At 56.7% G+C, this 26,815-nt stretch overlaps 7 protein-coding genes across 7 annotated transcripts; 4 read left to right on the top strand and 3 right to left on the bottom strand.

The window, feature by feature from the left end:
* Positions 1 to 106: 106 nt before the first annotated feature.
* Positions 107 to 1,780, top strand: CDEST_04863 (Putative dTDP-4-dehydrorhamnose reductase family, rmlD-like substrate binding protein). The gene is made up of 4 exons (XM_062921022.1): positions 107 to 446; positions 517 to 536; positions 615 to 1,067; positions 1,125 to 1,780. Exons 1-4 carry the CDS (start codon positions 262 to 264, stop codon positions 1,418 to 1,420), a joined length of 954 nt encoding a protein of 317 aa, XP_062777073.1. The 5' UTR covers positions 107 to 261; the 3' UTR covers positions 1,421 to 1,780.
* Positions 1,781 to 2,862: 1,082 nt separating this feature from the next.
* On the top strand, positions 2,863 to 6,770 carry CDEST_04862 (Putative PH-like domain superfamily, Ubiquitin-like domain superfamily; the record flags this gene model as incomplete). Its single annotated transcript, XM_062921021.1, has 2 exons — positions 2,863 to 4,665; positions 4,750 to 6,770. The coding sequence occupies 2 exons, from the start codon at positions 2,863 to 2,865 to the stop codon at positions 6,523 to 6,525; spliced, it is 3,579 nt and encodes a 1,192-aa protein (XP_062777072.1). The 3' UTR covers positions 6,526 to 6,770.
* On the bottom strand, positions 6,546 to 8,541 carry CDEST_04861 (Putative polyprenyl synthetase, isoprenoid synthase domain superfamily). Its single transcript, XM_062921020.1, has 3 exons — positions 8,448 to 8,541; positions 8,139 to 8,322; positions 6,546 to 7,937 (listed from the first exon to the last, which is right to left on the bottom strand). Exons 2-3 carry the CDS (start codon positions 8,256 to 8,258, stop codon positions 7,014 to 7,016), a joined length of 1,044 nt encoding a protein of 347 aa, XP_062777071.1. The 5' UTR covers positions 8,259 to 8,322; positions 8,448 to 8,541; the 3' UTR covers positions 6,546 to 7,013.
* A 641-nt stretch (positions 8,542 to 9,182) lies between these two features.
* Positions 9,183 to 11,363, top strand: CDEST_04860 (Putative tetratricopeptide-like helical domain superfamily; the record flags this gene model as incomplete). Its single annotated transcript, XM_062921019.1, has 4 exons — positions 9,183 to 9,280; positions 9,343 to 9,894; positions 9,952 to 10,084; positions 10,137 to 11,363. The coding sequence occupies 4 exons, from the start codon at positions 9,183 to 9,185 to the stop codon at positions 11,361 to 11,363; spliced, it is 2,010 nt and encodes a 669-aa protein (XP_062777070.1).
* Positions 11,364 to 12,814: 1,451 nt separating this feature from the next.
* CDEST_04859 (uncharacterized protein) lies at positions 12,815 to 14,507 on the bottom strand (the record flags this gene model as incomplete). The annotated part of the gene is made up of 3 exons (XM_062921018.1): positions 12,815 to 14,057; positions 14,123 to 14,192; positions 14,250 to 14,507. 3 exons carry the CDS (start codon positions 14,505 to 14,507, stop codon positions 13,489 to 13,491), a joined length of 897 nt encoding a protein of 298 aa, XP_062777069.1. The 3' UTR covers positions 12,815 to 13,488.
* Positions 14,508 to 20,195: 5,688 nt separating this feature from the next.
* On the top strand, positions 20,196 to 21,387 carry CDEST_04858 (uncharacterized protein). Its single transcript, XM_062921017.1, has one exon. It carries the CDS (start codon positions 20,667 to 20,669, stop codon positions 21,219 to 21,221), a length of 555 nt encoding a protein of 184 aa, XP_062777068.1. The 5' UTR covers positions 20,196 to 20,666; the 3' UTR covers positions 21,222 to 21,387.
* Positions 21,388 to 22,809: 1,422 nt separating this feature from the next.
* CDEST_04857 (Putative vacuolar protein sorting-associated protein) lies at positions 22,810 to 26,773 on the bottom strand. The gene is made up of 4 exons (XM_062921016.1): positions 26,372 to 26,773; positions 26,185 to 26,320; positions 23,238 to 26,139; positions 22,810 to 23,178 (listed from the first exon to the last, which is right to left on the bottom strand). The coding sequence occupies exons 1-4, from the start codon at positions 26,465 to 26,467 to the stop codon at positions 22,905 to 22,907; spliced, it is 3,408 nt and encodes a 1,135-aa protein (XP_062777067.1). The 5' UTR covers positions 26,468 to 26,773; the 3' UTR covers positions 22,810 to 22,904.
* Between the last annotated feature and the right edge of the window lie 42 nt (positions 26,774 to 26,815).

Raw genomic sequence — 26,815 nt, 5'->3', positions numbered from 1 at the left:
TATGAGAGAATGATGTAGCTATCCGGGTATTGACCCAATTGAGTTTGCGCAACTGAATGGCTAGCCCCACCGCGGGGTAGCTGAGTGACCAGAGCTTTCCATCAGGTGTCACTGAACGAGCCTCATCAGTGACTATTCTACCTACCTTACCTTACCTTACCAGCGGGACCGCATTTTTTAAACCGAAAGCGATAGAAGACCAGGCTGCTTCTGCAATTTTACTTAGCAAAACACATCAAAGTTCTCTTTGCATTTCCAGACATGGCGGGCAAGAACGTTGTCGTGACCGGTGCCACCGGTCTTCTCGGACGACAGGTAGCTAGAGCTTTCGAACTCCGGAGTTGGAACGTCAAGGGTACCGGATTCTCCCGCGCCGATGGAGTTTCCGTCTTCAAAGTCGACCTGAGCAAAACTTCGGAGGTTGAGAAGTTTCTCGACGAGTCCAAGTGAGTCGGCCCGTCCCCTCACCCTCACCTCCAACATACCACAGCAGTCAGGACTAACAGATCACCTTAGGCCCCAAGTAGTCGTACACTGTTTGTCTCCACCGTTTGCTTCTATTTGGATCTTGTTCTCTTTTCATACGTGATTGACTTATTGGTGATGGTTAACAGGCGCCGCCCAGAGGTTCCCCGACAAGGTGGACAGCGACCCGGATGCTGCCAGGGCGCTGAACGTCGCAGCCACCAAGTCGCTTGCCAACCTCTGTGCTGCTCGTTCCACCCTGCTTATCTACATATCGACGGACTACGTCTTCTCCGGTAAGCCCGGAGAGGCACCCTACGAGGCAGACGCACCGACTGGGCCGACCAATCTCTACGGCCAGACCAAGCTGGACGGCGAACTCGCCGTCTTGGAGGAATACAAGGCGGCCGGCCTCGAAGGTCTTGGCCTCGTCCTTCGAGTTCCTGTTCTCTACGGGAAAGCCCACACACCGGCTGAGAGTGCCACCAATATCCTTATGGACACGTTATGGAAGACCCAGGATGGTCAGTCCAAGGTGAAGATGGACCATTGGGCTATTCGATACCCCACGAACACAGAAGATGTCGGTCGCGTATGTCACGGTATGTGTACTCCCCCACCCCCCCAAAATAGCAGACATGGCTACTGACCTGCAGCAGATATCGCGGGCAAATACCTCGAGGCCAGTGACCGCAGCTCGATGCCCAAGGTCCTCCAGTTCTCCAGTGAGGATAAGATGACCAAGTACGAGATTTGCCAGACGTTCGCAGACATTATGGGTCTCCCTATGGACGGAATCATTGCCAACACCGAAGGCAACGACCCGAACGCGAGCGTCCAACGGCCATATGACTGCCATCTCAGCACACGTGCACTCAAGGACCTGGGCATCGATGTGTCGACAAACGACTTCATCGGGTGGTGGAGACGCGAAGTACACGCCTTCCGACACTGATCTGGATCGGTAGTGAAGTAGTGCACGCGCCTGCATCGGCGGCTCGACAGACAGTTTGAGAAAGCCTGAGACTCAGTGTTAGGGTGAAGGATCCGCTAAGGAATACGGAGAAGAGGCCATGCTGTTTGCAGGCACGACGTGGTCTTGGCACACAGCTCTTAGCGACATGGTTGCATGTTCGGACGCTTCTGGTCATTGTGCGATAACAGTTGATTCTCCCATGCCGAGTTGCAGATATCGATCCAGGACGAGAAAACCCTTGGTTTGGACAAGTGGCCGGAGCTGGCGGTGGGGCCAGAGACGAGTGAGCAAAGCAGTACGGCCAACAGTGAGACCAATTCCAAATCACGAATTCATCTCTGCCACTGAAATGTAACCCATTACCCGCCTGTAGCCGGCCCAGTACACGTCTAATATTGTGTGTCGAGTGGCGTCGCGTTGCTCGTTCTGGAAGAGTGTAAACACGATGGGCACAAGACGTAGGACAGATGCGGGCTGGAATGCGGCATCGAGGGGTGGGCGATGGCACAATCGACGGGTGCAAATTAAAAGACCAGAGACTGGCATTCGGCACACGATGTGGGCTCGCGCTTCGGTGCATTGTGCTGCATGCCTCGACGACTCGCGAAACCGGACTGACGCGTTCTCAATAGGTGGCCCTTCATGGCAGAGAATGAGGCACGAGTCGAGAAAAGATGTAAAAGGCCTCCCTTATCGCTTGTCCTGGCGGACCCCAACTTATGGGAAGAGGTCTCGCCACTCTTTCCTTCCCTCGCACCCTTCTCATCTGCTTTCGGTATCCCGAGGGTTGGACGATTTCGACCATTTGTGCGATACGACAAATTGTTTCCCTCCTCAATCATACTTCTTCTTCTTCAGTTTTTTATGGCATCTTGTCGATGCTCCTATTGTGGCCATCTAATTTAATTAGTGTTTTCTTCTTCCTTTTTTTTGTTTTGTTTTTTTGGGTTTCCTTCCCCCCCACCTGGCCCAGTAGCCGGGGACCGAAAGACATCGTTTGTATCAACGGGCGCCCTATCCCGTTGTCGTTATCTATCACTTGCATGATCGGCAGGGTCCTGAGCCAAATAGTGCAGAGCAGGGCAAAATAACGTTCGAGTGTTCCCTGCTGGAGCTGGGGGATCAGCTCGAGGGTTCCAGCGGACTGGGCCGCTGCCGCCGCCTCGGTCGCCGCTACCACCATCGACCATCGACGCTATCGGACGAGGATCCCGGGGGGAAAGAACCCGCTCCATCTCGTATCATCCCATCGGTCGACGTCTAAGTGCGACGCTGAGGAAGCAATACTATTTGCTCGGTCGGTTACGGCAGCATTCGGACCATTTGTACAGGCGGAAGCTCGCGTCCGCACAAACAGAAGGAGGGACGGAGAGAGAAAGAGAGAGAGAGAGAGAGAAAGAGTAAGAGAATAATATCGCGCAATGGAAGGGTTTCCGCGTCTAAGTCGGACCATCTCGGCAGGCCCAGGGCCACCTAAATCTCCTGCGCCGCATCCACCTCGACGGGTCCACAGCGTCACCGCCGGAAGAATGACGCGGTACAGGAGCCTACGGGAGCATAAAAGTGTTCTTGACTTTGGGCGCGACTGGCGGGACTGGGAAGTGGACATTTTCCAGGATGACGAGACGGTGTCGAATGCCACGACGGAAACGGGAACGGCGACAAGCATTGGCGCCTGCATCGGCATTGCCGTCGACGAAGAGGCGATATTTGATGAGGTGCAACCTACGCAACGGCAGCAAACACCGGCTTCGTTGAGGAGACGACGCACTGCGCCGTTGCTGGCATCATCTGCATCGACACCGCAAACATCATCGGGGGCACCGCAATTGACGCTGCAATGGCAATGGCACGACCTGCTGGATGAGAATAACGACAACAGGGACAACAGCAGCAGCAATAAGAAGAATAACAAGTTCGCTGTCGACCAAGGATCCCCCATCAGCCGCGCCAGTACTGGCTACGGTCTTGCTAGTGTAGCTGGACGAGGAGGAAGAAGAAGAAGAGGAGGTGTCCCGACGCCGCCCCCCCAATCCCCTGTACGGTTCAGCTACCCCAACCGACGACGGCCAAAGACGGCCCCCAACGCAGCCGACGGCCCCTTGCATGGAGGGTCTTCACCCCCTTATTATTTTTCTTCTTCGCCTTCCTCCTCCGCATCTCCGTCCCGGGCCAGTGCCAATGCAAACACTGCAAATGCAGACACAGCAGCAGCAGCAGCAGGCGGTGGTGGTCACGGCCCCAGACCCCCCAGCGAACCAGGTTCCCTTTTCTCCTTAGCGCGCTCCTCTTCCGGGTCCAGGTTCCCAGCCCCAGGGGTTTCCTCCACTCAGACCCCTTTGTACGCTCTTGGCCCCGGTCCGTCTGTTCCATCTGCAGGATCAGCGTTATTACAACACGCCGCTGAAGCGTCAGCTGCTGATGCGGCGCCGAGAGCGAAACTGCGTGCACCCGATGCACTCGCGCCGGCTCGGGGAACCGCACCAACACCAACACCACCACCACCACCACTCGAACCACCACCGCCGCCACCGATACCACCACTCCCTCTTGGGTTACCACCGCCTGTACCGACCCAAGCACGCGACCGACTCCTCTTCCCGCTCCCCAGCCCTCATCTGCGGCCTCGCTCCCACAACCCGGCCCTGCTCTCTTCCCACTCGTCATGCGCCGACCTTGAGCTCTCTGCCAGAGCCGACCACACTCGTTCCCAAATCATCACCAAGCTTGCCCTCCAGCCTGTCCTCGACAAGGACCTCATCCGCACCGCTCAGTGGGAACATCACATCGCCCGGAAGGAGGAACAGCACCAGCACCAACAGGCCGAGGAAGAGGAAGAGTACCGCCGTCGCAGGGGGCAGGAACAGGAACACACCGCCCGCTGGGCCGAAGAGGTTTCCCGTCTTGAAGCAGAGACCGATCGCATCTTAGCCGAGCAAAAAGCAAAAGATCTCGCTCGACTCCAGGCTCAATTGGATGCCATCCCCGACGCCCCGCCCCGAGTTCGAAGTCCTATAGTCGACAAGTTCGCCTTCTTTCTCAGAAAAGGTCGCAGGTCCGACCCTGCCACTCTCACCAAGGCCCCTTCTGCATACTTTCGGCCCCTCACCCTCGACTGTAGGCCCGTGAGCGAGATGGACCCCTCGCGCTTCATCCAAGCCGGCGGCGGCGGCATAGTTCCCCGGACCGACGCCCCGGCCTCGGCCAGCAATGCTGGTGAACGCGTGAGTCTATCTTTTTTGGCCGACCGAGCCAGTCTGCTGTACTACGTCGTACCTAGGCTGGCCATTGCTAACTTGATTTCCCAGCGAGTGACGATTCGCTGCCTGCAGTCGTCCATCAGTTTGCCTGTGACGCCCGATACGACCCCCAGTGAGATACTGTACTCGGCCGCCAACCTCATGACCCACAACATCAACCCGCAAACCAGCGTAGTGCACGAGTGCTACTTCGCCTTCGGTCTGGACCGCCGGTTGAGACGCTACGAGCGCGTGAGGGACGTCTTGAATTCCTGGGACCGCGACACCCAGCATTGCCTACTTATCATCCCAGGTGACTCTGTAGACACGAACCCCGACCTGAACCTCGAAGGTGTGCCTCGCACCATTGATCCGCCCCCAGGTTTCGCCAATTTCGCGCTGTACCACAGTCAGCGACCTGGGAAATGGAACAAGCGCTACATCACACTGATGGAGAGCGGTCAGGTATTTTCTTCCAAAAAGAAGGACGCCAAGCTGTCGGACAAGGACGCCGTCTCGCTGTGCCATCTGTCCGACTTTGACATATATGTGGCCACCGAGAAGGACATAATAAAAACCATCAAGCCACCAAAGAAGAACTGGGTTGCGGTCAAGAGCCAGCAGAAGCATAGCGTTTTCCAGAACACCGAAAATTTCATCCACTTCTTTGCCACGGATGACACCAGGCTCGCCGAAGACTTCCGGAAGACCATTCACGGGTGGCGCAGCTGGTACTTGGTCAACAAGAAAGTCGATCTGACCAAGAAGTCAAAGTCTCACCACGGCGGCGCCGACAAGGCCGTCTCGAGAGCCGGCACTCTTTCCAGAAGCGGGACCGTGCACCGAACCAGGGCCTCTATCGACGAGACACCTTACACGATCGGGACGTTCTCCCCGCTACTCGATATGGACAAGTTCGACAAGCCGGTGGAGGATTTTGGCAAAGACTCGGACAGACATGCGGCGCGACAAGTGGAGCAGCTCTCCACGTCCAGACACACCCACAAGGTTGTCTCGCGATCAAGGACTACCCCCAATCTATCTCAACCCGCGGCGAAGAAGCTTATCGACCCCTTCGCTAGGGACCAGGAGTTCAGGTCCGGTGGTCTGCTCGGCCACGGCTACGAGGGACGCAAACAACAGGCAGAGAAGGCCGCCGCCGAAGAACAGCACCAGTCGCCCGACAATCCCTTTACAGGGGGGCAGTCGCTTCTGAGCCAGGTTCCGGAGCCTGACAGGCAGTTGCCGGAGAGAAGAGGTACAGTGCGGTCATCTCGATCCACGGCAATAGACCCGACACCTATGCCGCGGAGCCGATCGCGGCCCGTAGCGGCCCGTCCGACCGCCTCGTCCCGTCCGAAAACATCCGACGGCGGGTCGTCGTCGTCGGGGAGGCGAGAGATGCCGCAGCCTCTGGTTGACCTGACGCCTAAGGTACCCGATCTGCCTGCCGCCTGGCGAGACGCCCAGGGCCGCGGCGTCAAAGCGCCCAGCGGCAAGCCTCTGATCGACATGGCGACGGGATGGGACCAGCCAGACGCAAATCTGGGACCCCAGCTGCAGACCGTCACACGCATGGGCACATCGAAGGCCTATCCTCCCCAGCGCATGGCTTCTCAGTCCGCGGCTTCGCGGCCGAGAAGCCGCTCCACGGCGGGCGGCGGCGCCGCCCTTCGTCGCGCCGTTTCCAATGAGCAGCCCACCATGCCATCGGTGCCGAGACGGTCGTCGAGACGAGACGACGAAGACTTGCCGTTGATCAACTTTGTGGAGCGTGACAGAGGCCGTGATGCAGTGCCTCGCGTACCACAAGGTCTTGGGCGGAGCGGCACCGTCAGGTACTGAGGTTGCCGTTGACGCCGTTGAGGGACGTTGAACGAGAAACCCAAGGAGGAAAGCTGGCGAGGAGAGAAAGACCGCGTGCTTGTAGTGAAAGGAGCGATGCGCACAGAGGCTGTGCTCGCGATCCTGGGCGTAATGGGTCATTTAACATGTAAGATACCCGCGTGCCGACGAATATGTCGGTCACAAAAATCAACTTTGAGAGAGATGAACGAACCAGCGGCAGGGAAACGAAGATCAAAAAATCTAGTTGGAGCATTTTTTTCTTTTGTTTTACTTTAATAATGGATATGCATGATTCTAACTGTCTATTGTCGTTGTCATCTCTGTCGAAATCAATCGGACTCAGGTATCTTTCCTTCTCCTTCTCTCCTTGCCCCTTTGTTGACGAGAACCCCTACTCCCCGCCCGGCTCTGGCAAGGGTGTAACGACGATGACCCACGCAGAGAGACCGCATTAATTATGTATGAGGGGGATAAACAGACACGGTCTACTTGCTGCGCTTGTAGATCTTGGCGAGGAAGGCCTCAAAGATACCCTTCTTGAGACCCTCGCTCTCGTCAATGTTGTCAATCATGACCTTGATTTCGTTGGCGCGCTTCTCCTCGAACTCGTGGTAGCGCTCCTTGAGCTTCATGTCGTCAAAGAGCTTCTTGATGACGGCCTCCTTGGTCTTGTCCTTCTGGCCGTAGTTGTCCTCGAGTATCTTGCGCTGCTCGGGGGTGGCGATCTGCAGGGCCTGGTTGACGAGCCAGCTGCACTTGTTGTCCATGATATCGGTGCCGATCTTGCCAATGTGCTCGGGCAGGCCGAAGTTGTCGAGGTAGTCGTCCTGAATCTGGAAGTACTCACCGAGGGGGATGAGGATGTCCTCGGCCTGCTTGAGGTTCTTGGGGGTGGCGATGTTGAGGCAGTGGAGGGCGAGGGCGACGGGCAGGTAGAAGGAGTAGTAGGCCGTCTTGTAGACGACAATGAAGCGGTACTTCTCCATGCTGAAGTTGTCGAGGTTGACCTGCTCCTCGGGGGCCGTCAGAAGGTCGCAGAGCTGGCCCAGCTCGGTCTGGAAGGTGACCTCGTGGAAAAGCTCGAGCAGGTCGACGTAGCTAGCGTGCTCGCGGAAGAACTTGCGCAGCAGCGTGTAGATGGCGGCCTCGAGCAAGAAGGCGTCGTTGATGGCGACCATGCCGACGCCTTCGTGCCGGTACCAGCAGGGCTTGCCGCGGCGCGTGATGCTGCTGTCCATGATATCGTCCGAAACGAGGAAAAAGGCCTGTAGGAGCTCCGTCATCCAGCCAAGCGTCGCCGCCTGGAAATACTCCTCCTCGTTGAGGGGCTTGTCGAGCAGCAGGGAGACCGAGTCGGGGACCGACATGCCGCGGTTGCATTTTCCGCCGAGGGTGTTGATCTCGAGACTCTGTTGGGGTGCAAAAAAGGCGGAAACAGTCAATCTTCAATGTTCTTCTTTTTCTTCTTCTTTCCCCCCTTTTTGGTGGCTCCATGTCCATCATCACAGGAGACATCACACGCGCCAGCGCGACGGACGGCCCGGTGGTTCCAGGTCGTCGCGACGGCGGTGGCGGTGGACCTCGGCGGGTTGGTGTGGCTGTATGCTTGCCTTCTTGTACCATGCCAGCTCCTCCTTGGGAAGCTTGTACTTTTGCGCGTGCTCGAGGAGGACCTCCTCGAGCTTAGGGAATACCGACTCGAACTCGGCGAGGGTCGTCTTCTTGGCCATCTTGACTGATGCGGTGTGGTGTAACTGCTGGCTCGGCGCGATGTGGTTTGTTGGGTAGGTAAGTCTTTAAAGGGGTAACTTGTTAGCAAGGATGAATCCGCAAGAATGAACAGCTATTGATTGCTCCGGGTGGGGAGAGGAGGAGGAGAAGGAAGAAGGAGAAGCAAGGAGAGACGGGGAAGGACGAACCTGTCGGAGGATGATCGTTGGGCAATTTCCGCGGTTTGTTATCGCAGCAGAAATTAAAATGCGCCGGTGTCTAAATTGGTTTTACATCCGAAAAGTGCGGGCAGGTGAGGTACGAAGTGTACCCCTCATCCGATCTTCACGCATCGTTTGGGCAGGCGGTGGCGGGGCCCTTTTCCCATGTCAACGGTCGATACAAGCGGGAACTCGGGATGGCAGCCCGTCCCATGCGTCCCCTCCCTCCAGTGGCCCCAGGCGTTGACAGTCAGTGCTATCCAATCAACTTCCAAGATTTCGGGTCGGCCGGCGCTTTAGTGGCCGCTTATCGGGAGGAGTGGAGACGAGGGGCGCGGCAGGCGGTCAGGGCAAACAGCAGCGTTCCAGTGTCGTTTTAGCGTAGCTAGGTAGTCGCGCCCAGCACGCGCGCCGGGGGGATCTCCCTTGTGGATTCTTTTCTGCCGTTAAGCCTTACTACGTCAGGTCAAAGAAATACAACACTTACATCGCCAACCTTAGCAGCCCTGTTTCCCTTGTCTTTGCTCTCCTCGGCTTTCCCATTTTCTGCGGAAGAGACAATCAACCGTTGGGGCGTAATTGCTACTCTCGAATACGGGCCAATTGGACGTTACGCGGCTGCCTACTGTTCCTACTGTCCACCACGCGCGACAGCAAAACAAAAGGCCGACCGACCGATCGACCGACATATTTGTTTGGCACTCCGGCCAAGGATGCCCAGAGATGTCGCTCAATGAGAATGAGCTGTCGCAGCTCCGCGAGTCGCTCCAGGATGCTGTCGTGAAGTGTTCCGAGCGGTGTCTCTACTCGTCCGCGAAATGGCAAGCTCCATGTCGCCCCAGCGCATGAAGATCTTTGTACATGACGGCTGATCTGATCTCAGGGCGGCAGAGCTCCTCAACGCGATCCCCGAACCATCCGCAGATGCTACCGATGGCGATTCCCGATATGTCCCGACCGTCCTCACACCCAACGCCGATCCCGAAGAGGCCCTCCTTGAGGCTAGGGAGATCAACAAGTACCTGCTGGCGAAAGCCTTCTTCGACACGAGGGAGTTTGACCGCTGCGCCGCCGTCTTTTTGCCCGATTCCGTTCTGTCCAGTGTTTTGAGTTCCAACCCGGAAGGGGTTTCAGGGTCATCCAAGGGAAAGGGAAAGGCGAAAGGGGGGGAGGCCGAGACGACGAGGGCCGCGGGCAGCAGCACCGAACTGCCCCGGCTCAGCCAGAAAAGCTTGTTCCTGGCCTTATACGCCAAGTTTATGTCCGGGGAGAAGCGCAAGGACGAGGATTCCGAGATGGTGATGGGGCCGCAGGACCTCGGGAACGTCATCAACAAGCAGCTGAACACCGTCAGCCGGTTCCTCAGCAACTGGTTCGACGAGCGCACGACGGACGATGGAGAGGTCCTCGGTAGCCAGGGATGGTTGGAATACCTGTGAGCAGATACGCAATTGCTTGTGTGTGCGCGCGCGCGTTGCTGACGATCCTTCAGTTACGGCATGGTCCTCGCAAAGGAGAAGAACGAGGACAGGGCGATGGACTACTTCGTGCGAAGCGTCCACTTGTATCCGATGAATTGGGGCTGTTGGCTAGAAATGACCCAGCTTATTTCTCGCGTGGACGATGTAAGTCCCTGGCCCGTCAAGTCTGGACAACGAGCAAGCTAACGCCCACCAGCTGGGTCGCATAGCAGAACATCTCCCCCAAAACATCGTCTCCTTTATCTGGCATCTCTACACATCACTCGAACTCTACCAAGCGACACCGGAACTTGCCAACTCATTGGACTCGCTGATGGGCATATTTCCAGACTCGTCGTTTCTTCTCACGTGCAACGCCATGCTGACATACCACTCGAAAGATCTTGTCGCTGCCGAACAACATTTCAGTCGGTTGCTGTCGCTACACCCTCACAGGCTTGACTCGCTGGACCATTACTCCAACATCCTCTACGTCATGAACCTGAGGCCGAAGCTCGCATTCCTCGCGCACCTGTGCTCGAGCATCGACAAGTTCCGGCCTGAATCCTGCGTCGTGGTGGGCAACTACTACTCCCTCCTGTCCATGCACGAGAAGGCGGTGCACTACTTCCGTCGAGCCCTGACTCTTGACCGGACCTGCCTCTCGGCATGGACGCTCATGGGCCACGAGTACGTGGAAATGAAGAACACTCATGCGGCAATCGAATCGTACCGCCGCGCAGTCGATGCCAACCGCCGTGACTATCGGGCATGGTACGGCCTCGGCCAAGCGTATGAAATGCTGGAGATGCACACCTACAGTCTCTGGTACTACAAGAAGGCAGCTGGCCTGAGGCCCTGGGACGGCAAGATGTGGCTGGCTGTCGGTTCGTGTTTGCAAAAGATGGGCCGCGACCAGGACGGCATCAAAGCGCTGAAGAGGGCCTTGTTAGCTGAAGCATACTACGACACTGGGAACAGCTTCGGGAGCGGGGGAGACTTCCTCAGCAGCCGCGGCGCCACAGGTCACCTAGACCCGGAGCTGCTCTTCCAGATCGCCAGCATGTACGACCACCTCGGCGACGAGGAAGAGGCAAAGGCCTACATGGAGCTCTGTCTCGCGCAAGAAGGGGGGGAATCAACCGCCGACAACGCGTTGAACGAATCGATCGCGATACACAACGACTCCCCCGGCGCATCGGACGATGAGGGTAACGGAGACGGCCTGAAGGAGGGCGCAAACGAAGGCACCGGCGTGACTGCGTCGACAAGCAAGGCACGCATGTGGCTCGCGAAGCATGCCATGCGGACAGCGGACTATGCGACGGCGAATCGGCTGGGAACGGAGCTGACGCAGGACGGCTTCGAGGTCGAGGAGGCCAAGGCTCTCGTGAGGGAGGCCAGAGTTCGCATTAGGAATGCGGAACCAGGCCTCACTCCGTGATTCCGCATCGACGGCAAATGTATGTTATGCTGTGCGGAAGCGTCGGGTGTTGTGGTCAACACAAGCTCATGGCGTCGTTGGATGCCGTGATGGTTTGTGTGGCCGGCAGGCACCTTGACGTGATGATCAACGAGTCTTGCTAGGGTGGCTAGGGCGTGTGTAGTGGACGGGGCTTCATATCACTCATGCGGAACGAACCCCTCGTATCGACCAAGATGGAAACACCACACGGTCAAGCGGCAAACCTTTGGTGGCAGTTCTACACCCGGCGGAGCTGCATTTTTCGTGTGGCGCAACTCCCCAATGGAAGACTACGTGATCAGTGTCGTCTAGGATCAGGCATGTCACCAGAACTCGGCAGGATAGAACCGCCCTCGTATCGAATTGTGTCTGGTATCCGAGAGGGCGGGTTGTGATGGTTGGGAAGGTTGGTCAAACGATCCCAAGCATAGAGTAATGAGATACCACAAAATGACCAGCATGCTCTCCCAAGCTCCAACCGTGTGTGCCAACCTACAGATCACGGGTCCACATTGCCAACGGGACCGTCGCCGACATACAGAGTACGGGGGACGGATCTTCGTCTCTGTTATGTAGTACTGGCCCTTGCGCGCTTATACATCTTACGGAGGACCACATCCGGCAGGTCCGGCGCTGTGTGACGGTTCACCACTCCACCTCCGGTCCCCGCCCCCCGTCCCCCGCCTCCGCCTTTTTATTAGGTCAATGCTTGCTCGTAACCGCTTGTAAATAGCCTCACGATCGGCTCGATGTCCCGACGACGGAAAGAGATGCGACATTTTCCTTGCGGGGAGGAGGAGAAGGAGGGGAAGAATGGCCGCAGGTCGTTGGGCTAAGCCGATTCCAGCGGTGGATTAAGTGACGCAGGAAGGAAAACAGGCCCCCAAATACGAGGTTTCCCACGCCGCTCAGAAGTGAATCGACTCTTTTGCCTCTACTCCATCCTTCCGCATGCCGCGGTCCCCAATGATGGCACCCCCTTGTCCGAGTGTGCCTTTTTCGTACCGGTCCACGAACTACACGCTTGGCTCGTGGCCGGGGAGCGGAGGGGCGGTCTTGCGTTCAACCCCTGTCCCGGCGACCACCGGCGACACCCAGCCCATGGAGGCCAAGGGTGCGGGGCAGCTCCAAGCTTATCGGTGACAAGCGGACGACATGAGGGGAAGAAGGGAGCATCCGAGCGGTGAACCACGCGGTCTTTTCTCCATGATGGTCGGGTTGGTAGGGGGGGAGAACTACCAATGTGGTGTGATGTGGTTGGGTGACTGCATAGGAGGCCTGCTTCTTCCGGTGGCTCGCGGAAGTGCGTGCAGGTCGGTGGGCTGGAATACGAAGAGGTGCATGAGAACCCTTTATCTGGACGGCTCGGAGCTCGCGGTCGGTTCGTTCGGCCAACGAATGGCGTTTCCATGCTCCTTCCGCCAACTCCCTCCCGGTCGAGGTATATGACTGCTGCTAGAGGGTTCTGCCGGCCACGAGGCGGCGGGCGGACAGATCACTCGAGGCCGTTCTCGCTGGGGTTCGCTGGACGGCACAAAACCGATGGTCAGCAACTCCGCGCATGCGGTCAGCTGCAAGAGAGCGATATTCTTGGCATTGGCGCCATATCGATAGATAACGCCGCGTCATGACACGAGCCCTGGATCTCCGTTCGCCATTAGCCGCCATCACCACGTCGAGGGACACCGGCAGCCTGATGGCATTGGTTTGTCAAAGGATCGTTTTGGCGAAGCTCGCTTCCCCTCGCGAGCATCCCGTTTGTGTGCGTTATCATTACTCGTAAGGACTGTCTGTGTATGCTGATGACACCTCCGGCTATGGCAGAATCCCGACTCCTTCCTTTCTCTCTTTCTCTCCATACTCCAGTAGATGACCTCCGTGCTTCCCAAGTATTCAAAATGCCGTATGGTATCAATATATGTATAAGAAAAACGCAATTGCTCATCCGGGTTTCCCCTTCCCACTTTTGCCGGCCATAAAGGAAGGTTCAGAATAAAAAAGGGATGCGTTCCAAGACATCACGTCTCCTGACAATGAGTTGACCCTCGCCCAGCCTTGCGAGAGAGGCTCGGCTGAACCCCCCCACTGGATTTGATGTTTAGATTTAGAAGAGTAGTGCCAAAAGACCGGCCAGGACAGCGGCGCCGGCGCTCGCGGTGAGCGCCCCGGCGCCACTCCCGGGGATGGTGACGGGTCGAGTGGTCGACGGGCCGACGGGCGTTCTGCTCGGGAGCTCTGTGACGGGAGTCGTGTGGGTGACGGGGGTGGTGTGGCCGATGTTCGTCACTGCGGGCGGCGTGACGACGATGACGACGGTCGAGGTGACGTTGGAGTGGTGGCTGGGCTTGGGCGGCTTGGGGGTGACGGTCTCAGTATGAGGTGGGTAGTCCGTGGGCTCGATCACGGTGGTGTTATGGTAGGTGGGCTTGGGCGGCTTGGGGGTGACGGTCTCAGTGTGAGGTGGGTAGTCCGTGGTCTTGGGCGGCTTAGGCGTGTGCTCGATCACGGTGGTGTTGTGGTAAGTGGGCTTGGGGGGCGGAGTCTTGATGGTCTTGATGGTGGTGCTGAGGACAGGCGGGGGGACCACCGTGGTGTTCACCACCGGCGGAGGGTAAATCGTCTTGGTTGTGGTGTATGGGGGCGGCCGGTGAGTGGTGATGGTGCAGGGACAGTCTGTATTCAGTGTGTTAAAGAGTGTACTTTCGTCCATATGAGGCCTGCGCATGGGAGCATCTTACTCGTGATGGTGAGCGTGGTTGCCGAGGTCGCCGTGTAAGTGACGTTCTGGTGGATGAAGGTGGTCGGCGACTACGGTAAGGTTAGCCTTGTGATCCAGGCGTTGTTCTATGTCACCTCAAGACTCACAGGACAGTACGTCTCGTAGGCGGTGGTGATGACCGTGGTGTAGATAGTCCTGGCATCCGTCCCTCCAGCCTGGGCACAGGTTACGAGCCCAGCGGCGGACACCAACTGCGAAAACTTCATTGCGTAGTGAAAGCGAGTGTCTCTTATATTAGCGAGAGTCGTTTGCCAAAGGCACGCGGTAAAGGAAGTGGGTGACGTGGGGTTGGTGTAAGTTGAAGCTACTGCTCGTCGATGACTCTTGAGATGAACAAGAACCATCCAGGAGAGGCACCCGATCACCTTATGTATATCGCGAAGGCGGGACCGCCATGCGAGGAGAGAAGCTCATCGTGCAGAAGGCCTTGGAACCAATGCTTACACGGATTAGAGCTGTTTACTGCCGTAGAAGCGATCTTACCGGGCCTGCAGACCCTTGGATAGTCAGTCAGTCGGGCGAGCCGCTTCCCCCCTCCTTGCCGGATTCGACCGTCGATGGCCTCGACAACGATGCGCTTTGAGGTGTCGATGACTGTACGCACCTTGTAAGTGGCGCGCACCGCCGTGCCAGATGGGGCCAAGAGGCAGGAGTGTGACTCTATTGCCGACGGTGCGGACGACCAAGATACGAGGCGGTCTTTGCCCTGCCAGGCCTGGTGCGGGATGGTGCCATCGATTTTGCTGGCACGATAGCAGTGAGGGGGGTTGGCGGCCTGCGTATATCACGCAACTTCCCATTGGGCCTGTCACTTTATTGATTTCCTTTTGGGCAAGTGACTATGTGATGGCAGGGGTCCAGCGGTGACGGCTCGTGTTATCAACCACGGTGTCTCCAGGTTTGGGTAAGCATCGTGTAAAGCCGACACTATGCTTACTCTCAGTCTCAGGAAACATCGTCTTCGGAATGAACCTATGCAAGCGCTCCAACGCATGATGGGATGGAAGGAAGCAGAGCGCCATTGTCTGACCCGGGCTTCGTGTCACAGAACAACGAGCTCACAAAACCGTCTAGACGATAACGAATCGTCAGCAGTCAACTCGACTAACTAAAACTTGACGGGTGGGCAAGTGTTTACGAACTGCAAAAGCGAGTCCAAATAAAATACAGCACCCGGGGCTTGGCATGCGAAGCTCGTGTTCGGCGCTTTTTAGCGCTTTGCGAGTCCTCACGGGCCGATGTGGCCAATACGCCCGCCACGATGTTGCTTATGAATGTCGAAGAATCGTGTGGCCCGCCAGTGGCGCAGCAGATGATGCTGTCAGCACAAGCATACTTTTTCAGCACTCGTTACCAATGCCCAACGACAACTTTTCGTTATACTATGCTTGGCTGCTGTATTGAAAGCTCTGACGAAACTTGAGTCCAGTATCTGGACACCTCGCAAAGTGCTGACGCCTGTACTGCAGACCAGACCCCGCGCACTCGCCAAGGGGCTGGCACGGTCATCATGAGCCATCCGCGAAAGGATGTGAGGGAAAAGGAAGAATAAACGAAGAAGACGACGGCAGCTGTTCAAGCAACGCCCTATACTTGCCAAACAGGTGGCTAGCTACAGCGTAAATGCCGCTTGGTATCTCGCATCACACGATGGCGTTGGCTTCCCATCTCGAAGGACCGGAAATACCCATCCAGGCACTCGAGCGAAGCGAAAGCATTCAGTAAATGTGATTTTCTTGATGATTGAATTTCCCGCGGAAATAAGTGCTTCCCAAACAGACAAGCCTGGAGCACATCAGTCGCGACAATTCTTTTCGACAAGAGGCGCAAATATTGGGTATTTAACGCTGGTCCCCTGGGTGTGTCTCCAAACGTTATCAACTCGATCGATGGTCCACTCATGAACTGGGAAAGACTTGGCCGCAGAGCTGTCACGATATTGGAGAGAGGCTTCCTTCTTGAAACCGTGGGCACTCGGCGCCGTTCATACTTCAAGGTTCGAGGGGCTTAAGCCGGAAGAGATATGTCACCCTTGCCCAATTTCGTTTCGCCTGTAAGCAACGGCTGCTGGCTGAACTTGGATACGTAACTGCTTCTGGCTGAGCGGGACGCCTTCGGACAGACTTCAGTGGAGAAGTGTTCGCCGCCGCAATAGTCGTGACGTGCGCGCGTTGGGCGGGAGGCAGATCGCCCACTACCAAGAAGACCAAGAGGCCCAGACTCAAAAGGTTTTCATCTCCATTCATCCGTCTTGCGATTGAGTTGCAAGTCCGGCTGGATCGGCGGCGATTTGGGGCCTGTTGTGGACATGGTTTGCGGGGGGGAAGAGGATACACTCGCGCGAGATGACGGAACCGTAGGGCAGATGGCGGGGGGAGGGGGGAGAGTTGATGGGCGTGATGAAGCCAGACAGAGCCAGTCACCAGTCACTCGACGCAGAAAGGCTGATGGACGATTGGCGATGGTTGCGACTGGAGGCAACCCGCGGCCGGAATCCAGACTGCGGTGTTCCACCGGCAGCATGCAATGGCAGGCCGGTGGAGAAAGAAACGCCTTCTTGACTGGTGGAATGGTGATGATGGTGTGAGGGAATAGGGCAAGGCCAGGCGCCAGTTGGGAAACGGTCGATGAATCGACGACAAGCCCGGCGCAAATGGAAGAAGGTTGTGTACATTGTACGTTTACGGAGCAAGGACCGCACTACAAACCAATGACACACCAACAGGGTGAAGACTCTCCCCGAGTTCCGTCTTATTGACGGTTTCTGCATTTGAATGGAAACTCACCTGAAGATGGACCCGCAGAAGCCCCGTTCGTGAACGGACCTTCTTTCCGTTTAAGGTTGGCTTGGCTATTGACAGGTTTGTACCAGTGTACAGAGTACGTTCTTGAGACGACAGAGGGATGGGATGTCCAGTGCGGAGTACGTACCGTTCGATGCCTGCCTTGGATGACCTGCTCATTCATCCGTCAATCCTACGTTGCCGGGCCGTCACACGCAACAAACCACGCAGCAGCTTCGGCAATGGCAGTCACAGCTAGCAGTCACAAGCCGTTTTTCTCTGCGGTCTACACCCGTCCGTCCACTGCGCCGTGAACTTGGTCTGCCCGGTAACTAAGCGATGATCAGCGGGCCCAGGCTGCGGCCGAGGAGTGTCCCCGTCCCAATGATCATCTCAACGGGCCGCCAGGGACACACGTTGCATGCCATGCGAACAATAGGCAAGCAGCAAAGCTTGCTCGTGCCTGTGCAACCTTGCTGCTGCTTACCAGGACCGAGCACGTGTGCCCGAGACCAAGTCGGGGAATGATGCCCAGTTGGCAGTGGATAAGAGTTCTATGGGTGAGCATCCGATCTGACGGTATTGCGATTTGCAGCACATCTCTCACCTTAAAACCGTACCTTATATGCCACCTTAAATGGCCTGCCTGACAACTAACAACCCTCGTAGGCCCGCTTCCCGCCTCTGATTCCTGACAGTCATCGAACTCTCTCGGCTCCTCGGAAGTGCTGGTAGACGTGGGCCGGAAGCGAAGGACAACTCGGCGAGACTCGACTCGTCAGCGTGTGCGGTGGCGTCGGGCCTACGCCGCAGCGTAGGCTACACGTTGCCCTGCAGACGCATGGCGGTCCGGATGACTCAAGTCAAGCACAACAAATGTATCCGTACGGGTACAATCAGCTGAAAATCCTTTTTCTCTTGCGAAAACTCAGCAGGAAAGACGAGACGGCTGTGCCTGAGGGTCCAGGCCAAATGAGATATGCAGGCACAAACGCCATACGTAGCATTGGCGGGACTGGGCCTGCGTGAATAAACTTGTTCCTGGCAGGTGGCGAGCGGCACGCAGGCCGCAGGCAGGTGCGGGTGGGTCCCAAAGCAGCCGGGACCGTGACCAGGGCAGTGTCCGGAGAACTCCGTCCAGTACTGGATACGGAGATGTTCCGATGTATTGTTAGCAACGAAGCGGCCTTGGCTATACATCATCTATCGTTGAGAGGGGCTCGGTTCCGTCGCTGTACAGCCTCCCTACAGTGTTCGGAGCACCACGCACTCGGGCTATGATCGACAGGCACCACCACCCACCCATCTCACACCCTCGTTGCGCTCATGTCCTGTTCCTGGTTTCGACTTCTCACCACGGCCCTCGGGTCTCGACGCCTTGAGCTGAACCTCGCTCCCCGATTCGTCAACCGAAGCCCAAACCTTCCACAAAAATTTATCCTTTCTCCCCCTTCAAACCCTCTTCCCAGCAATCTTTGGGTGTACCTTGCAAGCCAAGTCCCTTCTGGCTGGGAACGCAGTCTGCTGCCAGGGAACAGAAGAGGCATTTTACGCCGTCGTGAAATCGCCTCCATCCGTCAAAGGAAAGACTGATGAAGGATTATCAACCGAGATGGTTGTGACTGATACAATGACGAGCATATTATTCTTTGGGGTTTTCCTCCTCTCCCTGCTTCAGTCGGCAGCAGTCTAGGACCCCCCCCCCCCCCCTTTTTGCATCGGCAACAAGACCATTGCCGTCCAATCTTCACAAGCTTCGATGCATGTGAGTGCTGTCGTCTAGTTTCTTGGTCAGTCACCTGCATCTCATCCGTCACATTGATCGGCCGTCGTTGTCATTTCCCTACTCGGCTACTCCAGATGAACCGGTGCCGTGGGAAGTGATGCCACCGTCTGCCGCCTGGGCGTTCACCCAAATGGCATAGCCAGCACGGCTCTCCCGCGCGCGTTCCCTCCCAACTTCCGTCCGGCTGCTCAACCCGGCGTCCCTAGCAACGGGGTTTGCTCGGCAGTGGCCGGTACATCTTTCCCAATTGTCTTGGCTGTCCGAGGCTCGGCCAGGGGCACGCACGGTGCTTAGGGCAACTGGGCAGGGAGGGACGGGGTGGGTGGGGGAAGAGGGGAGGGGCCAAGCCATTCCAAGGGATACCACCCCCGTCATGGGCCGTAATGATCATGTCTGGCTACGAATCATGAGCCGCGGTGCTAATTTGTCGTGCCGGCACATTGGCCTGCGCCGAACCAAGTTCCACGACCTCTTCTATCCGGCCTGTCAGGGTACGCCACGCGGAGTTGGTTCTTAGCGTCAGGTACCGGCCACAAATCAGCAGCAAGGTCGTCCAATGACGATGCCAAACTGACGTCCGTTAGTGACGCGGTTACATCTGCGACTGAAAGAAGAAAAAGAAGTGTGGATAAAAAAAACCAACAACCCACGCCAAAGGCTGACGCACGCGGTCTTCTGTGCCAGCAGGTACTTGCAGACAGCCGACGCCGAGTAACTCGATAACACATTGCGCCTCGTCCACAGTCCGTCACCTTTGGTGTCTCGAATCCCTCGACTACGTACCCGACTACCCGCTGCCCAGTTGGCAGTCCGTGGGCGTCAGCGCCTGGCTCGTTCTTAATACCGCGTTGCTCCCGTGTGCCCTGGGCCATGGTCAGGTCATGGGGGATGGCCGGCTTCCTAACTCTAGAAACGAAGAAGGAACTACAGAAACAGCCTGGAGCCGTCTGAGAACAGACACCAATACTCTCAGACAACAGTCTTGATTTAGGGATGTTTGTGAAAACAATCGTTTAGGGGGGAGGGTTCTTTGCCCCTGTTCCAGTTCCCAAACGCTCCATGAGCCTGCCAGCTGGCCATCCAGAATGACCAGGCGTCGTTGCGCTTAAACCCTGTCTAGGTACCTAGTGTTGGCGAGCCGAGAAGGATGGTCGAGCTGTTGGTCCAGACCGAAAACTCTGAACCTTGGTGAGGCCATTGTTGCACGCCCACATCCAATCATGGCTGACAAGTTACGACGGCATGTACAAGCTACAAGACTCATGGCCCACGTATCCAAGCCCACTCTCCGATGGAGGCTTTGCTCCATACAACTCTGGGAAACATACCCTCGGGCAGATGCTCTCCACTGCGGTAGTCAAACCGTTTCCACGTCTTCACCTCAGGTTCTGGACGCCTCCAGCTCCGCTCCCCACTGGCCGGCCATCCATCTCGCGGGCAAAGAGGGAGAGAGTCATCTGCAGTCTCTTTGCCCCCGTCGTTCCCTCCTGACATGTGTGTATAAGTACGGCCCCGTCCCTGTGAGGCCTTCTCTCCCTTAGTTTGCTTGAATCCCTATCCCACATCACTATCCTTTCGGTGGCCGAGCCTCAACACACTTTTGTCTATCCAGACAGCCTCATTCTCTTCACATCAAAGCTTCTCACTCCTTTCTGAAAGCAACTCTAAACGGCCCCGGCCCGTTCAAACCCCCATCATCCCTCACAACCAAAGCTCGAGTCTTACCACCAACACCCGTACCTGGGCCAAAACTCCATTCCACGATCAGCTAGACGCTTTTCAAGAGAACCGCTCCTTCTCAACTGCCTTGAACCTGCACTCCCGTTGTTGACAACGATTGCGGAACCCCTTTTCAAACCCTCACGTTCAACTCACTTCACACAACCGCCTCCGGCACTTACACACCAACCAAGCCCACACCCAACACCCTCAAAATGCAGTTCAGCATCCTCTCCCTCCTCGGCTTCGCCGCCCTTGCCGCCGCCACCAACACGGTCACCTTCAAGTCCCTGGATGATGTTACCCGCACCGTTCACTTCACCCCCAACTCGGGCCTCGCCTCGGTCGAGTCGGTCGATGTCCCCGGCAACGGCGAGGTCAAGGTCGAGATCCCCGAGGCCTGGATCGGCAACTGGTACGCCGTCTCGGAGGGTGCCGACAATGCCGCCGGCATGCTCGGCGAGGTCGCCTTCAACGGCTGGAACGGCCTGACCTACTTTGATGTTTCCGCCATTGTCGACCCCAGTGACCACGACGGCGTCAAGAAGATGTGGCCCGCCAGCGGCTCCGACCCCATCTCCGGCTGCGACTTCTTCCCCTGCCCTAACGCCTACTACCTCCCCGACGACGTCCAGACAAAGGTCACTTCCGAGACCGATCTCATTTGCACTCTCGGCAACAATGGCGTCATCTCCCGCCGCGATGTCGACGACCACCACGAGTCCCCTAGCTACAAGCGCGACTTCGTCCAGGGCAAGTGGTCCAACTGAAGACTTTCATCGTCCGTTTTCTGCATTTTCTCTCCCCATTCGAGAAAAGAGAACAACCACTTTGCCGCGGTGGCAGATACATCATCGGTCCCGCGTGCCTCTCGCGCTGTGCGCTACGACTTCATGACCTCACCGACCTTTTCAGGATGAGGCTGAACCCTCAAGAGGATTCAGCACACCATGCTTTTTTTTCTTTTTCTTTCCCTCTCTGTTATACCACAGAAAAGAGATACCCCCATCACACAGCTAGGAAAAAAGCGCGGCTACGCGGGTGGGCTTAGCGGGGAAAGCAAACCAAGTCTTGTCTTTTTTTTGGGTCATTTGGGAAATATAGAATCTTCTTCTTGGAAACCAACCTTTTCTGGTTATCTAAATGGGGGCGAGGGTGTTTGGAGAGACTTGGGAGCAATCGGAGCAATCTAGGCGTTTCCCCCATCTTCTTCCTCCCCTGCGACAGAGCTCAATTATTGTCTTTACAGTAAGCCGGTTCTCGTTTTATTTATTCGTTGGCCTTGTCTGTCTGGAAGGAGGTATCTGGACTACTTTGTTATGTCTCGGTACTATTCAGAGCCGAACAGGTCAACTCTTCTCGTCGCTCCTTTAAAGACGTATTCAGGAACCTTTTTTTCCCTCTTTCTGTCGCTCGAACAGTACTTTTTTTTTCTTCTACAGAGCCAGGTTCCATAAATCATCAGAAAAGAAAGGTTATGAGAATATGTCTTGAGCTTCATGGCGTGTCCCGCTGGCTGCTGCCACTGTTGTTGACCTGTCGTCGTTGCCCCTGTTCCTGCGTGTTGTGTGCAACATCGATGAAGATTTGAAATGAAGGGGGGGGGGAGGGTCGTTCATTCGCAAGCCTGTGCCATGGCTGTGTATTGGGCAATTGATGATCGATAGAGGAGTCTGAGCCCCCCCTTCCTTCTCTCCTTAGGCGTTTAATTAGGTTTTCTCGAATAGGAGCGCAACGTCCGTTCTCCCGGCCTTGTCTTTGTCTTCCTTGCTCCGTTTCCATCCCATCTCCTCTTGGGACGAACAGACAAGGTCCCCCCCCCCCCAATCTGAAGAACGTTTCAAGACGTTGGCGTCGTCGCAGCGTCCACCCCTACCCTGGTCCGTTTGGTTGGTGCGTTTTTGGCCCCTTGGGACGTACCTGGTGTACCTACCTTAGGTACCGTACGGAATAGTGGGGGGGGGGATGAGGAGACAACAAAGCAACTTCAGGGCCCAAGGCGACGTCAGCAGTCAAAGCCACGATCCGATATTCGTCAGCTCCCTTCTCGGGTACTCTTTTCACATGTGCGTAAGCTCGCTCTTACGGGCCATTGAAAGGCGCGACAGAACTGTCAGGTGTCGGTGACCCGAGACGTGTGAGACCTCCCGTCCCCGACCCGGCGAGAGGCGCCTGCGGTCGCCCGCCCCGCCTTACCCGGCTGCCGATGACTGCACACCCTAGCTAGTCCCTGCGCTTTTGTGTATCGCCGGAAGCATTTGCGTCATGGAGTGTGCGACACCCGAGGGAGGGAGAGGGCAGACGAAAAAAAAGGGGTCAAGCGGATATCGACAGGCCATGCGGCGTGCATAGAATAAACCTCTTCAAAGACGTTGCAAACTGTATTTGACACCACCTCTCTTAGACCCTCGACATGCTAGAAGACCCTTACTTTTAAAGGAAAAAAAACTGCATCATGATGCCTGCTTGGGCTCTTCGACAGCCGGCGGCGACTCGGCCTTCGGCGACCCCTCTGCACTCTGTCTACTTCCTGGCTCGGCCGTCGAATTCCTGGCCGACGCCGTTGTCTCCGATCCGCCGTCTGCCTGTTTTTCCGACGGTGGTGGAGATGCGGCGGCGCTCTTAATCTCCTTGGAGTTGACAATGCCCTTCAAGTAATCGCCCGCGTCCCGGAACCCGTCCAGTTTGCTGAGTTTCGCTATGAAGAAATCCACGTCTCGGAGCATGCTGTGTGCAGGTTAGCGGTATGCCTCAAAGGTTCTCCGAGCCCTTCGGAGCTTGCTTACCTGTCACGACCAACAGTCGTCTTTGGGTCCGCGGCTTGGAAGACCTTGCCGAACTGGTCCTTGTAGCTTGCGAAGACAGGGCCCATGATCAGCTGCACCGAGGTTTCTGGCAGGTGTTTAGTCAGCACCCTGTGTAGAGTGGTGGTTTCTTTGGCCAGCGTCTCCATGTATGCGTGTACCGACTGGCCTTCGTCGTGGTCCCAGTCGATCGTCTTCATGGACTTGGAGTGCTGCGATGCGCGTCCGCTCATGATCTCGACCAGCTTGTCGTAGATGCTGTTCTGATGTTCCTGGAACAGGCGCCTAACCTTATCGAACTCTCCCATCAGACTCGACACACCGGCTCCTGAGCCAGCGTGCCGCCGGACGAACTCCCGAATGTGGGGGATCAATGTTACAATGAATGACAACGCCTGAGATGCCAAGGCCAGATGTCTCGTCGTGATGTTCTTCAGACCAGCAGACCGAGTGGCACCTGCACCGAGGATGAGTTGGGTGCAGCGAGAGTTGAAGAGCTGCAGATATGTGATAAGGGAGGCGGCGACGTCGGCGGCCATGGACGGAATCCCACCGATGAGGTGAAGAAAATGCGAGATGCCCTCAAGGCAGAGTATGGCAGAGTTGGGCAGCAGAAACGTCTCGCTCTCGACCTCTGCAGTCCGCGCCTTTTCTTTCCCGCCAGTCCCATTTGTTTCGGGCGGCTCCATCGTGGCTCCGTTCGAGCCGTCCTCCTCATGGTTCTCATCCCAGATCTTGCTGCCGTCTGACCACGCTACTGCGTCCTTGGTACTGCTCTCGAGCACTTGATCAAGAAGAGCCTTATCCTTCTCGTTGAAGTCTTTGGCGCTCCATTGGTCCGACTCCATGCCCTGCGCCAGCTTCTGTTTCTCCGCGTCGCCGTGTTGCTGCACGAACTCCTTGATGTGGCCGTTGACCAGAGTCTTCAACGCCGTGCCGCTGCGTCCCGAGATCGCCTCGCATTCGTTGGCGAAGAAGAGATTGAGTGTGAAGTAACGAAGGAACCAAGTCAGGCTCAGATGTGTGCTCTGCTCCGAGCGCACCTTCAACACTTTCACGATCTTGTCTTGAGCCACGTCGACGGCCTGTCCCACCAGATTGGCAATGTCCATAGCCTTGTGGATCTCTTCCTGAACTTCGAAGCTGGGAGAGTCGTCGAACCGGGGAAATTCCCGGTCGAACGGCGTTGGGCTCGCAAGGGGCGAGCGTATAGGTGGCGACTTGAGACCAGCAGCGGTAGCTTCTTCTGTCAAACAGCTCGCTATGTCGAGAAGCACCTTGACCTGTGTCGTTAGCCTACGGAGCGTCTCGGTGACGCCAATGTACACCGTTTTCAGCAGGTCTTCAGCATCTTTAGGATCGAGTGCCCGAAGGTTCCTCGCCAGAATGGATGATTTCTCTTGATTGGATAGGTTTCGTCCGCCGCTCATTGTTGAAGCGGACATCATGGATTCGTTGTCGTCATCGTTGGGGCTGGGCAACGGTCGGCGAATGAGGTTCCGGATTTCGCGCAGTACAGCCTCCCGGTAGCCTGCAATCGCTGTAGAAATGTGCTGGGCCCGATGAAGGCCGAGGAGGTTCGGCATGATGGCTTTGCGCAGTTCCTGTGTGGAGGTGAGATAGGCCGGTGGTCCAGTCGTGTCTCTTGCGGTGCCACCCCTCGCCCGCAACGACGAGCTGCCCCAACGGAGGAGTACGTCACGGCTCTGAACCGACTCGACGTGTCTTCGTAAATCGGCGAGCAACAAGCTCTGTACCTTGGACTCGTAAGCTTTCCCGATACGGGACCGCAGTTGCTGCAGGTCGTCATTGACGCCTTGCAAAGCTGTTGCGCCCCTCAAGTCTCTCAGGCGTGACAGCGGGAGCACAGGAGGTTCCGCTTCGAGAGATTCGTCGTGCTCACCAGCTATAAGAAGCTCTAGGGTGTCTATACTGCTCAAGGCCTTGTCGACTTCGCCAGCATCCACCAGAGACTCGCACGAAACAACACCCTCGACAATGTGCCGAAGCTGTAGGACGGCGTCGTTGAGGGCTTGCACATTTTCTCGTCGCCGGCGCTTCTGCACTATGTTCAAGCCCCGGGTTGCGATTTCCTCGTCGAGGGCCTCGAGTTCCTTTCGGAGCGCTTTGATGCGGTCCACTGACTCTGCAGCCTCGGAATGCAACTCGCGTAGTGAGCCGAGTGCGGTGAAGAAGGTCGTTGACGCAGTCGATATGGAGTTGATCAAATGAACCTCTATAGTGTCCATGTACCAGGAGAGTTTCTCTTGCAGGATTGCATTCGTAGCCAAAGCCTTCCGGGGAGCTACAACACTCCCGTTGTTGCCAGCCTTGTCGTCTGCACTTCCTGGTGCAGGCGGCACAACCTCCGACCTCTCGCTAACAACGTCGAAGATTCTTGGGTTTTCCAGGTGAAAGTCATCGTCAAAGTAGACGTTGGGTATCGTTGACAACGGGGGCGGGCCGTGTCCACCCTTTCGGTTAAATCCAGAGCTGGAGCGTCGCAATGGCCCTGGCCCATCAATGGAAGATATCGATGCTATTGACGCGATGGACGATTTCCGTCTTCCAGGCAGTCGGCCCGCGGGTTTCAGATGACCCTCATCAAGGGGGTCTGCGAAGTCGTCATGTTTACTGGATCGACGGCTTGAGGAGCCGGGCCGCTCTTCTTCTTGTTCCTTTACTCGCCGAAGCTGTTCGTAGAGAGCGCCAACCTGCGACAGATACGGTTTGAACTCGGCCGGATCGATATGGGGAATGTTCGTCAGGGTCACGGGAGGAATATCGCGAGCGGTCGGAGGTTTATGCGCGCTGGAAGCAGGGGCAGATGTATGGGGCTGCAGGCCGGTCCGGACAATGGGCGGTTGGAGTAGGGTTGATATGGCTGGCGACTTGTCAGTACAGAAGGCGAAGCCTACTTGGAGCGAACAGTACCGTTTTGCCCAGATTCCAGCACGGCTGTCGCCCAACTGCTGGATGAAGTATCGAGAGAGCCCCCGACTGAGTGTATGGAGCTCGCAGTCGAGCCCCGTCTCGCGGTGTGGTTTGGGTGAGCATGTCCTTGTCTAGCTGCTGTTAGGAAGGACGTGGCCGATGCAGGTCAAGGGGACGGAGACTGACTTGTGGAATGGAAACTCGCCGCGTGTGGGCGGAGGCGATAGCGACGATATCGTGTCCACCGACCTCCGGGCGCCTGGTGGTGAGGAGTACATGGTGCGAATCAATGGCTCTGGATGTAGGCTGCCGCTTGGTGTCGAGCCTAGACCTCTATCGTTTGCTACGAGTCGCAAAGAAAGCCGACAACAAGATTAGTCGACGGCCACGTAGCCAGACTACCGGGGTATCATTGCTGGGAGAGAAGCATCAGGGTGGCAATTTCAGAAAAAAAAAACGGCTTGCAATGTTCGTGACCGATTAAGAGCAGCAACAAGCAAACGACAGATTACGGCTGGTTGGTCTTTGCGCAGCTTCAACCATGCTGAGCCACGTTCCTCATTCATTCAGACCCCCCCAAGGGGGGTTACCCACACCAGCTCGGAGACTCTGGGGAACATACGCAG

Source organism: Colletotrichum destructivum, chromosome 3 (assembly GCF_034447905.1).
Source record: "Colletotrichum destructivum chromosome 3, complete sequence".
Taxonomy (NCBI): Eukaryota; Fungi; Ascomycota; class Sordariomycetes; order Glomerellales; family Glomerellaceae; genus Colletotrichum; species Colletotrichum destructivum.
This window is presented reverse-complemented; position numbering and strand designations above follow the sequence as displayed.

Excerpts from the sequence above, each read along its gene's own strand:
- CDEST_04863 (XM_062921022.1), top strand. The coding sequence starts at position 262 with ATGGCGGGCAAGAACGTTGTCGTGACCGGTGCCACCGGTCTTCTCGGA. Across the intron at positions 537-614 it reads GCCCCAAGTAGTCGTACACT|GCGCCGCCCAGAGGTTCCCC; the intron begins GTTTGTCTCCAC and ends GATGGTTAACAG. Across the intron at positions 1,068-1,124 it reads TGTCGGTCGCGTATGTCACG|ATATCGCGGGCAAATACCTC; the intron begins GTATGTGTACTC and ends GACCTGCAGCAG.
- CDEST_04861 (XM_062921020.1), bottom strand. The coding sequence starts at position 8,258 with ATGGCCAAGAAGACGACCCTCGCCGAGTTCGAGTCGGTATTCCCTAAG. Across the intron at positions 7,938-8,138 it reads AGCTGGCATGGTACAAGAAG|AGTCTCGAGATCAACACCCT; the intron begins GCAAGCATACAG and ends GCACCCCAACAG.
- CDEST_04858 (XM_062921017.1), top strand. The coding sequence starts at position 20,667 with ATGCAGTTCAGCATCCTCTCCCTCCTCGGCTTCGCCGCCCTTGCCGCC.
- CDEST_04857 (XM_062921016.1), bottom strand. The coding sequence starts at position 26,467 with ATGTACTCCTCACCACCAGGCGCCCGGAGGTCGGTGGACACGATATCG. Across the intron at positions 26,321-26,371 it reads AGTTTCCATTCCACAAGTCA|ACAAGGACATGCTCACCCAA; the intron begins GTCTCCGTCCCC and ends AACAGCAGCTAG. Across the intron at positions 23,179-23,237 it reads ACGACTGTTGGTCGTGACAG|CATGCTCCGAGACGTGGATT; the intron begins GTAAGCAAGCTC and ends ACCTGCACACAG.